The sequence below is a fragment of the Cydia fagiglandana genome, chromosome 11 (assembly GCF_963556715.1).
Source record: "Cydia fagiglandana chromosome 11, ilCydFagi1.1, whole genome shotgun sequence".
Classification (NCBI taxonomy): Eukaryota; Metazoa; Arthropoda; class Insecta; order Lepidoptera; family Tortricidae; genus Cydia; species Cydia fagiglandana.
In genome coordinates, this window is record NC_085942.1 from 4,045,234 (window position 1) to 4,060,695 (window position 15,462).

The window sequence follows — 15,462 nt, forward strand, 5'->3', positions numbered from 1 at the left end:
GATTTAATTTAAATAAAAATATCGGCGATGTCTTTTTCGTTTTAATGCTAACAAAATAAAATTAACATTTATTCCATCGTAGTATAAAAATATACGTAAAAATAGAAAAGAAGTGTTCATAGCGATGATCTACCGATACCGCCAACGTTACTGAGGAAAAGTGACAACTCGCGCGCAGAAAACATCAAAAATGAGCTAATGTCTAAAAAATTAATACCAAATTCGCAAACACTAGGTTAATGTCCATCTACTTGGCAACCCCACTTTCTTTTTTATGTTTTTTTCAGACACTCATTAAAACTTACTAAAAACGTAAGATTGACATATAAATTATGTTGGGTTGCTGGCAAGGTGATCAATCAATAGCAACCCCAAATTTATTTAGATTACGCATTCAGGCTACACGAGATTTTGAGTATGTACCTACACATTCAGTATAACTGTTAGGCCTCATTCACACGAGAGTTTTAAAAGCGTCGCATTAAAACCTGACGTTAATAGTTTCGCACGCTAAATTCGATTTAACGGCCAGCACTCAAAGTCGAAAATCCAACAACGCTCGTTAAAAAAAGCGCCAGCGCCATCGTGTGAATAAATACACAGGTATCCATTTCTATCATATAAACGCGCGTTGAAGAAGCGCTAGTGCGAATGAGACCTTACTAACTTGTCAAGTCAAAGAAAAAATCAAAACGAAAAGTGGGGTTGCCAAGGAGCTTACCATCTCTTTAGGGTTGTCACTTTACAAGCTAAAAATCTCAAAGTTCTACGCGCGCGTTGACAATTTTCTCTTACAAACTTTCGTCGAACGCGTCCAACAGTGATCCTTATTTCGTCGGCATAAGGTTCACAGTTTTCGCTGAAGTTCCCTAGCCGAGTTTCAGTCCGGTAACCTAACCTAACCAGTGACAGGCCAATGTGAATGTCAGACTGATTCCACATTTAAATTCATTAGATATTGATTGTGAAAATTTAATGTTATTACTTATGAAAAAAAAACGTAAGTTTGAATGGGAGAGAATGTATTGCATGTTTATAGGTAATTTCACGAAATCTGCCACAAATAAAATGTAAATGGATTGCTCATTCAGTATCACACAAATTATTTTCGACAATTTTCGTGAATCTACCTGTAAAACGTTGGTAAGTTGCCAACACTTCATAAAATGCCACATTTTCAAACTACCAAGACTCATATTTACTCGATATTTCAGGGGTTCCTTTCATTTTCGATACAGTCGCACTCAGACATGAAGTGAACAAGGAGCTCATAAATAACTAAACACGACTCTTGCTATTATCTATCCCCAAGCAGTATTTGCCCCTTTAAGCATGGGACAATTTGATATGATACAAGTTCATCTAAGCACAACCGGTACGTAATAAATAATTTAATATCAACTCCTGTAGGGCTAAGATGGTCGGCTCTTTATCATTTGTCACCATGCCTGTCACGTTCTAACAAATATGTGAGTGCGAAAGTGACGCACAGCGTGACAGGTGATAAAAATGCGACCATGATACCGCTTCTGTTATATCGCCAACTTGGTAATTAAGGGGCTCCCAATGACCTTCGATCTGAATCCCTTAGTTTTCTAATGTTTTTTGTAGCTTATCATATTAACAGCAACGGCTTTAAGCAATATAGTATCGCATATTCAAATTAAAATTAAAACCTTGGACACGATTTTCGAGACTTCAAAGACGAACCCAAATATGTAGATTTCGTACATGTAAGATCCTTCACTGCAAACTAGATACGTTTTTTAGACAATGTTTAAAAAATTCATAAAAAAATAAGTTTTTTTTTTCAAAATCCGGTGGACAAAACCGGAGATAAAAGATTGAAGAACCGATAACCGTTTGTCTTATAATTCTATCTGTAGTGTGAAAAAAGGAGATACGATTCAAAACTTGTCAAAAATCGATGAAAACCTCGGGTAGCCCCTTAATCAGAAAACACTATAGATAGATAGGTACATATGATTGAAACTGTGATATTTTATAAGCTTGATAGGTATGTTGTTGCGAAAGATATTACCACCAAAGACGTCAACTGCCGTCCGCGGCCCAATATATGCCTCCGTGCATTCCGAAAAGGTAACACGGTAGGCGTGGCGTTCAGGGTTTAGAATCTATGGTATTTTGAGGATGTGGCATTTTATGATCGAGTGGCAACACAACATTGTCTATTGTGTAACTGGCAATAAAATTTATGAAAATCTTACTGCGAGATACCACATAATTATGAGTATAGACTTTTAAGTGGTTTCCTGCAGTTGTATTAAGAGTGCAATAAGTATACATTTTCACTTTTATACTGCCCTATTATGAGTTAAAATAACTTGTCAGTGTTCGAAGAATACAATTCCAGTAACTAATTAAATGAAAATGTATAATAAAACATGAAACAGATCTATTGTCAGTTGGTTAAAATTGCCCTAATTTACAATATAAATGTTCATTCATGCTATGATAATTTGACATTAAAATTACATTTGTCATTCATATAGGACAGTATATAGATACAAACTGGGCGCCTTAATAAAATAACAATAATCTCATACCCATCCCTATAGCGGTCGATTATGAAAGTGTTGGCTTAGGGATCTATCCTTAAAAGAAAAGGTCCAGTTTTTCACTGCTTTCTTAATATTCACAAACGTCATTCACCAATAGGCTATGTGCACGATTATGGCAGTGCCATAATGGCACCCGACTGTCAGTCTCAGTAATGGGCCATTTTACATTTGTCACAATATATTTCACTTAGGTATTAGTCTTGAAGGTTACTTAGACAATAGTTATGCCGTAACTCGTCACATCTCCAGATGTTTTTTTTTAATGACGTATGTTTTTGTTTATCGTAAAAAGACAGAGTGTGGTCGATGTAGAAGCGACATCTAGTGAAACTTATTTCAGCATTTTTCACTTAAATATGCACGGACACAAACGCTAAGACCGAAATGAATCGGGCGAGGCATTTTTACACACCGAGTTGCCTCGTGAGGCGCCCCGTTCTGTGTCCAGTCAAGATTCAATAACGACACGGACAAATTGCCCATACATTAAGCCCTGTTTGAGATTATAAGTATTATAACTAAACAGTTGTCTATTCATAAATAAAATATGTGTTATGATTATAATAAATACAATTACTGGTGTAAAACTAGGACAAATCGAAAGCCAACACTGCTAAAATAGTATTGTAGAAGATTAAAATATGCGGCATCTACAATGTATAATGCGAAAGTTATGCCTCCCAGGACCATCCCATTCTAACCTAACAAGTTACAAGATATCAAGACACTAGATACCATAAAATAGACGTTGATTAGTCAAATTTTTCCGCATCAACGGCCTGATTTACAAACACGTGCTTACTTCTGCAGAGTTCTTTATAATACCAAAATAACAGTATACCAATGTACTATAAAGCAAACTTAAACTCCTAGGTCCGCTGACGTCATCATTTTCAGACAAATTTTAACTTTAACACTGTATGAATAGAGTCCAAACCCTATATAATTATGACACGGGACTTCACAAGGTTAAAACGGAATTTACCTGTAAACGGTTATAACCTTTTCGACGCCGTGTCAAACACAAAAGCTGTCGGACGCCACGTCACCGAAGTGTCAAAACTGAAATTGAACTTTATGCATATGCACGTAGGTCTATGTTGCTCTGTGGTCTGTGACCGATTAATCAGTCTTTGGCGTTGGACCTGCGGTGCGTCCAAAAGGTTAAAGAACGACCAACGTGTTCGCAGTAGGTACTCTGTGTCAAGTTATCTTGTGTCGAAGGTGAGAATGTGGCGGGGTGCGGGAGGCGACAGCGAACATCACAAAAACCTGTCAGGACACAGCTTAGCTCCCGTCGGGGTCCGGCTTCCGGCTGCGTCGGAGCTGAAATCAAATAAATAGCAAATTAGACATATAATCTTCTTCATCATCATCATTGGCCACAGCATCTTTGCAGATGATAGTTGCAGCGACTGAAGAAAGTATTTTGAGGAGTTAGTCTACAGCCTACATCGTACATCGATAATCTCCATAAAGGTCTTAATAATGGCGCTATAGAGGCTTCGTCACAGAGGCGCGAGTGGCGCGACAGGGGGTTTTACATATAAAGCACTCACGCCCCGCCAGGGCCGGCCGCCGTTCTAGACTAGTATTTTTTATACAATTTTTTTTTATGTTTGACGATCTTTTTGTGAAATTCTTAGTATTAAATTTGATCTGTATAATAATCCAATATTACTATGGAATATTATTAACTTCAATAAATTGCTCTGATAATTAGCTTAAGATAATATATTATTATGTAAAACGTTCATAAGTGCTTGTTACTAGGCCTACATGAATAAAGTATTTTTGACTTTGAAACGCGCCTGTGTGACGGAACCTTAAGGGATTGATTGAATTGATTTCATGGGCCTAACCTAACCAGTGACAGGCCAATGTGAAATCCCTACAAAAAAAGCACCATTTTGTTCGATTAGACGCCAAATTTTAAAACAAAGAATAGCGTCGGCAACAATTGCTGTCACCAGATGGTTGTTTCTGTCTGCACTATTTACGGTTTATCTTACCCGCTGTGATTTGAATTCACGAAACCTGAACTGTTGACAGTCGAGTTGAAACCAATTCACTACAAGGCCATTACATCTGCATTGAGCTCGCGTTTAACTTCAGTCCTTCAGCCGTCCCGCTCCCGCGTCCACACGAGCCCTGTGTTAGAGCGAGACCCACCTGCTGCAGGTAGTGCCGTTGGATGGGCTTGTGCAGCGCCAGCTGGGCCAGCGCGTCGTCGATGGAGAACCACTGCCGCTTGCGGCCCATGAGCCGCGCGTCCTCCCACTCGGCCAGCTCTTGATGACCGTCGCACACTGCAGACCATCAGCCGTCCCGCTCCCGCGTCCACACGAGCCCTGTGTTAGAGCGAGACCCACCTGCTGCAGGTAGTGCCGTTGGATGGGCTTGTGCAGCGCCAGCTGGGCCAGCGCGTCGTCGATGGAGAACCACTGCCGCTTGCGGCCCATGAGCCGCGCGTCCTCCCACTCGGCCAGCTCTTGATGACCGTCGCACACTGCAGACCATCAGCCGTCCCGCTCCCGCGTCCACACGAGCCCTGTGTTAGAGCGAGACCCACCTGCTGCAGGTAGTGCCGTTGGATGGGCTTGTGCAGCGCCAGCTGGGCCAGCGCGTCGTCGATGGAGAACCACTGCCGCTTGCGGCCCATGAGCCGCGCGTCCTCCCACTCGGCCAGCTCTTGATGACCGTCGCACACTGCAGACCATCAGCCGTCCCGCTCCCGCGTCCACACGAGCCCTGTGTTAGAGCGAGACCCACCTGCTGCAGGTAGTGCCGTTGGATGGGCTTGTGCAGCGCCAGCTGGGCCAGCGCGTCGTCGATGGAGAACCACTGCCGCTTGCGGCCCATGAGCCGCGCGTCCTCCCACTCGGCCAGCTCTTGGGTGACCGTCATCACGTACACTTCGGTACGGTGCTTGTGTTCGCGGTTCTGAAATTATAAATTAATTTAGTAAATGAAGGGTGTGGCTACTTTTAGTTGCGCTGTATAAATTCACGTCAGTGGGGAGACACTCCTGACTTCGGTCGAACTCGGCTACGTTCGGCTCAGCATTGCTCCGAGCAATTATTAGGGTTGGCACCACTCGACTTCCTTTTGCGTGCACGACCACAGATAAGATAATCACTTGAATTTTGACAAACCTAAATAGCCGAAAGGAATAGGCATATATTAGAAAGGGATAGCATGATTCGACCCTGAACCGCTGTGAAACTTCGGGTTTGAAGGAAGTGTCCTTTCTGTACGGTAGTACTATTATTTCTTCTGTGTTCACGTCTCCCTCTTAATTAGTTTAGTAGTGCTGAGATACGTTAGAAAGCAAAATTTACAGCAACAGTTAAATTAGTACATTACGATACAAATGCGAAAAATAGGAAATTCGCAACGAGTGGCGATAAATTAAAACACGACCGAAGGGACTGTTTTAAATCGGCACGAGTTGCGAATTACCTATTCGCACGTGTATCGTACAACGTTTTACAGTAGGTACATGGCGCCTTTTTTGACATAGGCACGTATTGTCCTTAATCCCGCCCTAGGGGGGTAAAGTAGCACCATATGTGCTGTAATCTCGGAGTAATTAACAATGGAGCCGCCATTAACAGGCGTTCCCCTCTGTCGAAAAAAGGCGGCCAATGGTCAACCATATGTATGGACTGACGTTTATCTGACATGACGTACCTATACATTTGATGTGCCCCTCCCCCGCAAAAAACGGCAGACTATTTTGTACCGAAAATTTTAGACATGGCGTCTCCGTTGGTTATATCCTCCAAGGCTGTAATGGTACCTATATTACATACTTATACACGGTGTAACATGAGGAAACCGAATAATTTTAACCACGCATTTCTGAGGTCAAAAGAAGTAAAAAATGTAATATATGAGTTTAAGTCAAAATCGCCAAAAAAAATTTTTTTTTGTTTCGTTTTTTTCAATTTTTTGAATGTATTTGTACATAAATAATAAATGTTATTGGTAAACTTGTCACTTAAAATTGATTTTTACATTTTTTTTTCGTAGAACCTACTTTTTGCAAAGTGTTACTTGTCACTTTTTGACATCTACCAATAAGGATATTTAGACTACGTCCCTTAAGCAGCAACATCACCATCAAAAATGCCTTTTACACCATGTAACAATAAAATGTTTTTTTTTTTAAATTAATAATATCTCTGAAACTAGGCGAATATCAAAAAAGTTTATAGGACATTTTTGTCTCTAAATATGATCAGGAATACGCTGTTAAAATTATTCGGTTTACTCATGTTACACCGTGTAATAGGGCAGTAAAGTAATGGCTCCTCTACACGATGGGCCAGCGCCGGCCACTCCAAGGGACGCATTTATGCGTTAGAGGGAGCAAGTGATATTGCTATCTCATTTTACTACATGGCTGCGTTACTTGGAGTGGCCGGCGTTGGCCCATCGTGTAGAGGAGCCATAACACACACCATCTGCGCTACGCAGTAGGGTGGAGCGAAATTCTTTTTTTTGGATTTTGGATTTCTAATAGTGATAAAAAGTTGCCTTTAGGGTTTAAGATAAGAAGTTATTATGACGACTTTACTATCAAAAGGGAGTAAGTGCCTCCGCAAGGTCAATGAACTTTTGTATGAAATTTTTTTGTCCTGTATATAGCACCAACTTTGTTTAAGGATTATTTGGACTTAAAATGACAAATTTAGGTTTTTTACTTATTAATTATTCTTTTTTATTTAAAGTTATTATTTTAGGTGAATAAAAAGTTCAATCAGACATTCACCTCTATAGTAATTATTGACTATACCAGTAGTCAAATATGGGCCGTATCCACTGCAATGACGTATATTTGAAATATAGTAAAATTGACCAAGTAGTGGTAAAAAAGTATGTTTTATGTCTTCATTATATCAGCGATGAAAGTGAATCCATGCTATTGCAAAATATAGATACCAATTTGACGAAATTTTCTGCGAATTCCAGTTTTCTATCTGATGATTAAGTGGAGGAGGGATATATATCGCTTTGGCCTTAAATATTGATTATAATATTATAAATAGGTACACAATTATATTGTTTCTGAATTATTTATCAAAGTTGATTATTTTTGTTTCAGAAGACACTTAGTTTGTCGTTGTATATAACTTATATTGTAATTAATCACGTTTAATATCTTGTCGTCCTGAAGTGGGTTATACGGTGAGAAGAGTGTAGTCTTCAAATATATTGCAAAACTTTTTATGGAGTCAAAATAAAAGAAAAAACTCTTTTAACACCTAAATGTATTCTAATACATATTTATCTAAAGTAAGAACCTTTTAAAAAAAAGGAAAACAATATTTAACACATACATATGAGAGTAAAAGTTGCTTGCACTCACGTAGTGTTGGTGGTTCCTTCTTAGGTATTTGAAACCATTTATTATGGTTTATTTAACTGGGAAATGGATAATATCGAAGAAGGAAAACATATTTTTATGATATACAATAATCAATACATACATATCATGTTTTATTTCTTTATTTCGGTTATTTTCACTTTAGCGATGTTGATGCTGCCCGTAATGGATTTTAAAGGCCCATTTTATCAAGCAATATATTTTTTTTATAATTGGTACTTATATTTTTAATAAATATTTGTTTACTTAGGTGCTTACAATAACTGTATAATTAAATATTTAGGCAGGAAATAAAGCTTTAATATCATTTTTGATGGTTACACACGTGTCACGTTTTTCCACTTCTTTAAATATTTGAAAGGTGATGCGGAGGCACAAGATCACGTCATAAAAAAATATAAAAAATCACACAATATACTCTTACCATAAGACAACTTTTCCGCACTATTAGAATTGAATCTACGAAAAAAAAAATTTTTCCATACAAGCGCGCTCCACCCTACTACGCAGTCTTTATTCCCGTTATAGCATTAATTATATTCTAATGAAATCATTTGATAAAGGAAACGTAAAACAGATAATAAAAACTGTTTACGCACCCGGTACACACGAACGTAATGGCAATTAATATCGCAATGAATTCTAATGCGATCGGTCGCGAATCAAGGTCGGGTCAACGACCTGTAAGTAAGACGCTAACTAATCGAATTTTGCAACTTTGAATCACTATTACTGATGTGTCATTCCGACAGCCTAGTGTTTTTTAACTAGGTCTGTAGTCAGAGTAATATAAAGTATAGATTATTATTAAAAAAAAATATATATATATATTATTAGGGTTCCGAAACTATAAGAACTATACTGTTGAAACTTGGTGAGTAGATGTATTCTGTGAACCGCATTAAGATTTTCACACAAAAATAGAAAAATAACAATAAATTTTGAGGGTTCCCCATACTTAGAAGTGAAATTCAAAAAAATTTTTTTCATCAAACCCATACGTGTGGGGTATCTATGGATACGTCTTCAAAAATGATATTGAGGTTTCTAATATAATTTTTTTCTAAACTGAATAGTTTGCGCCAGAGACACTTCTAAAATGGTAAAATGTGTACCCCCCCCCCGTAACTTCTAAAATAAGAGAACGATAAAACTAAAAAAAATATATTATGTACATTACCATGCAAACTTCCACCGAAAATTGGTTTGAACGAGATCTAGTAAGTAGTTTTTTTTAATACGTCATAAATCGTAAACCGCAATTTTATTATGTTACTTGCTGTTACGGAACCCTTCATGGGCGAGTCCGACTCACACTTGGCCGCTTTTATAAGTATTGGTATACAACAGTGGCGACGCGTCAAACATATCCATAGGCAAGCCGGGGCTAATTTGGCTTACATATTTGACATATTTCCTTTACAACTCTGCTTAAGCGTCCAAAAACAGGCAAGCCGGTGGGAATCGGCTTTTATAGACGCGCCGTCACTGGTATACAAATAAATATGAAGTTAAGAACGGTCTGGACATATACAGCATACCGAGCTATCGCCTCAGATGAATCAATCTCGTGACTGTCGTTACTTATAAGTCACAATTCGTCAAAAGTGTCAAATTTCGGTTTTGTAGGAAGTGCCCTTTCTGTCATCATCATCTCAGCCATAAGACGTCCACTGCTGAACATAGGCCTCCCCCTTTTTTGGGGGGTGAATGCCATAATCGCCACGCTTGGCAGGCGGGTTGGCGATCGCGGTCGAGTACACCGAATTTGAGGGACGCTGCTGCCCGTCCACCGGTGGTCTTGGACGTGGTTTAAGGACATACCCGGGTCCTGGACGTAGTTTAAGGACATACCCGGGTCCGGCCCTTTCTGTACGGTAGTACTATTACTTATTCTGTGACTGAACTGAACGCATCATAATGGGGTTCATAATGGGGAGTAGTCTGAAAGGACATTTCCTACAAACCCGAAGTTTGCCAGCAGTTCAGGGTCGAATCATGCTATCCCTTTCTAATATATGGCATTATCCCTTTCGGCATTTTAGGGTTGTCAAAATTCAAGTGATTCATTTATTATCTTATCTGTCGTCGTGCACGCAAAAGGAAGTCAAGTAGTGCTAACCCTAATAATTGCTCGGAGCAATGCTAAGCCGAACCAGAGATATATGTAACTCCGTATAAGATAAATAAAGTCTAAGAAAAAAACGTGCCTCGGAAATCAAGAAAAAGTCATTCTCGAATAGATGGCGCACACACCTTTGGCCTATTCTCGGCTAGATGGCGTTGACGACACCGTTTGATATTTAACAATTTTAACACAAACATATCAGTGAAAGAACATGGGTCAGTATGGAACAATAAAAAATAAAAATCATTTACTTATCCGTAAACATTATTTTGATTAATTTATACATTTTCAATTTTATTTTAAGTTTTAATCGTGTGTCTATAGATGGCAGTAAATGTACCGTGACTACAAAATTTACTTAGGCAATAGCCCTCTATACTATCTATTCTCTTTGGCCGAACGGAGCCGAGTTCGACCGAAGTGAGGAGTGTCTCCCCACTGGTACAATAGGCAACTGCCCAACTGGGCTTAATACTCTATAAACTTCTATTTTAACTAACGAAGTTTATACGAAACTATATTTAGGTGTTTCCGAAGTAAATACCGGGAAACATTAAAGTCCGTCGTTAATATGTTACTGAGATTACGATTGACTTTCAGCGCTAAAAACAAGGTCACGCTAACTTCACACATTGGGTGCTAATTATTCCTTTTTACGCGTATGTTAAAGGAGAGTAACTTTACAGTGAAGAAAACCCGACTATCGGGTATTATGATTTCGTTCCCAGGCCGGACGACCCGATAGCCGGGATCGTGGTACTACTGCTTTATATGACGAAATTGTTGTGGCCTGGCGCGGACGTCTTGTTTGGCTGGCGGCAATGAATGTGTTAATTCAATTTTCGTCTACACTATGTCTTCAGTCCTATTATAGGCTAGACGTATTACATCGCCCTATCTGAAAAATAGCATAAGCTAAAATCCATTTTATTAATTCTGATGGAAGATTAAGTCTTGATTGACTCAAGTAGGATCTTCTTGATGAAAATATACCATAAAAAAGCCATCAAATCATTTTTACCTACTCTAATTATGAGGAGTCAGCAGGGCCGTCTTAGGGTCTCCGCTGATATATCGACGCGCATTCGGCAAAAGCCGATAGGAAAAAGCTTTATGTCCACGCAATAAGAGCGAAAAAGCCGTCGACGCGTCGGCAGGCGCCGGCCGATGCGAGCCGAGCCGAACGACGACTTTTTCGCTCTTATTGCGTGGACATAAAGCTTTTTCCTATCGGCTTTTGCCGAATACGCGTCGATATATCAGGGGAGACCCTTAAACTATGCTGGGGCCCTTTTGGAAAGTAAAGAAAGCTAATTAAACTAACATTTTTCTACTATGATTATGATCTTCTACTTATTATGAGTGATCAAATCTTCGGAGGCCCCCTGAGGATGGGGGCCCTGGGGACGGGCCCCGTGTGCCCTTATGGTAAAGACGGTAGGTACTGGGAGCCAGTTTGATTACTTACAGATATTGATTACTTATAGATTAATATAATATTACTGTAAGAACTCATTCTTTTACCAATTTTATCACATTTTCCTTTAAATTTCTTTCATCAAAATGTACAACTGTTATTTCGTTTGTAAATAAAGCCGATTACCTGCTAATTTCCAGAGGAAACAGCAGAAATATCTTAAATAATAGTCATAAACGAAACGACCAGAGGGCCTACCGCGAACCACGTTCGACGTGTTGCCTCTCTGTCGCACTTGTAAATTCGTACGTAAGTGTGGCAGGGAGGCAACACGTCGAACGTGGTTCGCGGTAGACCCTCAGCTATTAACTTGTTTTATTTGTTGTTGTTTGAGTCTCAAAATGGTCGTTAAAAAGTTTGAGTATCTCTGATAAAGGTATTTAGGACTCGAATAAACTTTTTTATTCATTAGAAGGGTAGTAAATTGTCACAACTCAAAAAACTTGATTTTACTGTGCATCCAGTCAGAACAGTCAGACAATCATACCTCAAGGTTACTGTTACAATTACGAGTACTATGGGCAAAGGTGTAAAAATAACTAAAAAAAAAACGTTCAAAAAAAAATTTTGGTGCCTAATAGTCTAATAGCTATTCTAAGTAGGGAGTTAGGGAGTAGTAGGGAGTTTCACGCAAAATAGGCACAATGGTTGTCGATTCTAAGTAGGGAGTTAGGGAGTAGTAGGGAGTTTCACGCAAAATAGGCACAATGGTTGTCGATTTGCGGAAAAATCCCCAGTATAACTAACCCGAGATGTGAAAAATACTTTCTAAAAAGTATTTAAATACAAAACGCTAATACTTTCTTGATATACTATTTCAAATAAAATACAGAATAGTTTTCTTCAAAAGGCATTTAAATACAAAATAGGTATTTTGCATTTTGTATTTGCATTTTAAATACAAGTATTTCAAATAAGTCACATCTCTATAACTAACTAACTAAAGTAGGGAGTTAAAGGCCATTCCGGCACGCAAAAAAAGTCAAAATTACTCGTGTGAAAAATGGAGAAATTTTCACATGGAAAAAATTTCAGGAACTTTGGGAACCATTGGTACACAATTTTAGCAGTTTTAGCTCCTAAGTCTAAAGGCTCCGTCACACAGGCGCGTTTTACGGGCGGCGCGTGAGCGGGGCGAGCCGCTTTTACATAAAAAACGCTCACACCCCGCCCGGAAAACGCGCCTGTGTGACGGAACCTTAAAGCCCGCATAAACAGCATAGGTATTTTACAATTTGTTTACACAAAAGGTCAAAGGTCCCATTTATGGTGACTGGCAATGCAAAGCGGTTTGTAAATAAGTGACCTTATATATGGTCTATTAAGACCTAGCCACGGATATAGGTATGCAATTTATAGAGCAATGAAATCCCTCTAGTCAGTATGCCATACTATCATTATTAATTAATCCGGGCGCCTGGCGGCTGTTTCGCGGTGGGTGTGGGAGTGGATGAGCAACAAAGTGGCTGTAAAATCAATTGAAGGTGTGCAATTTATAGAGCTCTGTGTTTGGTGTGATATAATAGCTAATTACGTATTTAATTCAAATATAACAATGCCAGGCGTTTTATTTGGGGGAAAAGTAGTGCCAGGTGATGAAAATACACAATCACTTGTGCGCCTGCAGGAAGATCTTCGATCGGCAAACACTTTAGAAAAAGAGCCAATCACACCAAAAGTCAGCAATATGTAGCTCAAAGAGCCACACGTGTTGCTTATGGTCAGTGATCGGCACGACCCGTGACGCACCGCGGGATTCAAAGAGGAAATAATAATATGGACATGACATGATTAGCAAAAATTAAGAGTTATGTATTTGTAAATAGAAGTCAGAATATTTAATAAATTAATAAAATGTATCATTTTTCATTAAAGAAAATATAAACGTTGGTTTTATTTTATACTGCGTAAAATATTACGTGCACTCATATAAAAAATGTACCTAAGTGTTAAAATATTAATCATTTGAAGTGCATAAAAACCCTTTTCCCTACCTGGCTACTACTACCTGGCATGTCGAAGGTCGCTATCGTGTTTTCTATTGTTTGCGTTTATTACCAATCCCGGGGAATATCCATATTAACATAATGATTGAGGTCATTGACACCATGCGGCACGGGTCGTGCCGATCACTGCTTATGGTAGACTAAGAATTCTCAATTTTGTGTGGCTTACAGCTCGGCCACTACATTCAGAAACTTGTGACAGCAACAACCATAGGTGGAAACGAAAGGTCCGATTACTGTCTCGCTCCAACCTATGGTTATCGCTGCTGCTGTCGCTCAATGTTGTGGCCGAACCATTAAAGAGCGACAATAATTGTACGTTCAAAGAGCCACCTACAGCTCGCGAGCCGGGGTTTGCCGACCCCCAGTGTAGGGGTTTCTTACAAGTGTATTTATATTTTGTATGTTGTCTATAGTTAATTCCATTATAATAGCAACAGGTACTTTCTGATTATTACCTGGATTATACTTACAAGTCAGTAATTTTACATAATGAAATACATGATAACATAATGCAATAAATCAGTATTGAAGTCACTATGATGGCACCAATGTAAATGCATACTCAATATGCTGCAGATATTGAAGTATTGGATTAGTGTAACATATTATATCATGACTCAAATACTACGTCTGTATTTCTGTTATGACTAGGCCTTGTTTTGACCGCGTTTAAGCAAATAAATGCTTGTTTGACGCCTCATTTTTATGACCATATGTGATGGTAAACACGGTACCTCAAAGACGCCGAGGCAGCGGCCGAGCTTGCCGATGACGCCGGCCTCCTCGAGCACCTCCCGCATGGCCGTCACCGACGGCTCCTCCTCGGGCTCTACGCCGCCGCCCGGCACAATCCAGTTGTCCGGCCGCCGAGATGATGTCACTAGCAACACCTGCCACAAACACACCGATTTTTCACGTTTTAAAACAAAATGGTGAACCTCCTCAAACAAATAACGCTAGTTAACAATGCAGTGTAGTATTTTCTTGACGCTAACCTCCGTTTCGGCGTCGGACCGCACGCATATACAAGCCGCACGGCGTCGGAAACCTTCCTCATCGTAGATCCGGATCGAATTTGGCTTCTCCTTCACCATTTCGAGTAAACACGTAAACGCGAACGAAACAGACGATCACGAACGAAAAACGGACATCAAATATAAAGAAAATTATCAACCGAATGAAATTTTTTAGTGATCAACAAACGCCATAACTGAGGTATCCTGTGATAAACGTATCCATTTTCGACTAATTGAAAAGTTACACAACGTACATGTAAAATGAAACTATAATAACGATAACACTACAATTAGAGCAATATTTCAGCTATAACTAGCTCTTGATCGCGTATTTCGAGCCCATGTTGAATGGTGCCTGACGTTTTCTTTGCGAAAATCGAAATAGGTTTAGGAAAGCAAAAGCAAGGGACTATCAGCTGACAGCCGGAAGAAGGAAACAAGGTTGCCATGCCACGCTTGTAGAGGGTAGAGGCGTGCAATGTTGCTAGGGTGACATCAGACAATCGAGTTGGAAACCGACTACTCGAGTTATTAGAATCAATCAGTCATATTTTGTTTCACGTTGTAATAAGAATATATCAAAATGATAAAAATTAGCCATTTTACTAACTTGATAATAATGTGTACTATTCGTTCACTGTTATGCAACTTGAAATAATGGATACGATTCGTATATCAATGCACATCGATTTGTAATCGAAAACAAGCTTCTAATTGTCTATGCTTTTATTTTTTTTGAATTTATTTCTATTGTTTGACGGATGTTTGACGGTGAATGCAGCAGTGTTGCCAACTTGGCTTAAATGATGCCAGATCTGGCATATTTTCACTCGCTTAGGCACCAAAATTTTCCATTTA

At 39.2% G+C, this 15,462-nt stretch overlaps 1 protein-coding gene across 1 annotated transcript; it reads right to left on the reverse strand.

Moving 5' to 3' along the window:
• Positions 1-2: 2 nt before the first annotated feature.
• Positions 3-15,035, reverse strand: LOC134668765 (diphosphoinositol polyphosphate phosphohydrolase 3-beta). Its single transcript, XM_063526220.1, has 4 exons — positions 14,584-15,035; positions 14,323-14,478; positions 4,755-5,525; positions 3-3,908 (listed from the first exon to the last, which is right to left on the reverse strand). The coding sequence occupies exons 1-3, from the start codon at positions 14,680-14,682 to the stop codon at positions 5,139-5,141; spliced, it is 642 nt and encodes a 213-aa protein (XP_063382290.1). The 5' UTR covers positions 14,683-15,035; the 3' UTR covers positions 3-3,908; positions 4,755-5,138.
• Positions 15,036-15,462: the final 427 nt, after the last annotated feature.

What these genes read in the sequence shown, in the direction of transcription:
- LOC134668765 (XM_063526220.1), bottom strand. Translation starts at nt 14,682, where the DNA reads ATGGTGAAGGAGAAGCCAAATTCGATCCGGATCTACGATGAGGAAGGT. An exon ending in GGTCCGACGCCGAAACGGAG is followed by an intron (nt 14,479 to 14,583) that starts GTTAGCGTCAAG and finishes TGTTTGTGGCAG; the next exon opens with GTGTTGCTAGTGACATCATC. An exon ending in GCTGCCTCGGCGTCTTTGAG is followed by an intron (nt 5,526 to 14,322) that starts GTACCGTGTTTA and finishes TTATAATTTCAG; the next exon opens with AACCGCGAACACAAGCACCG.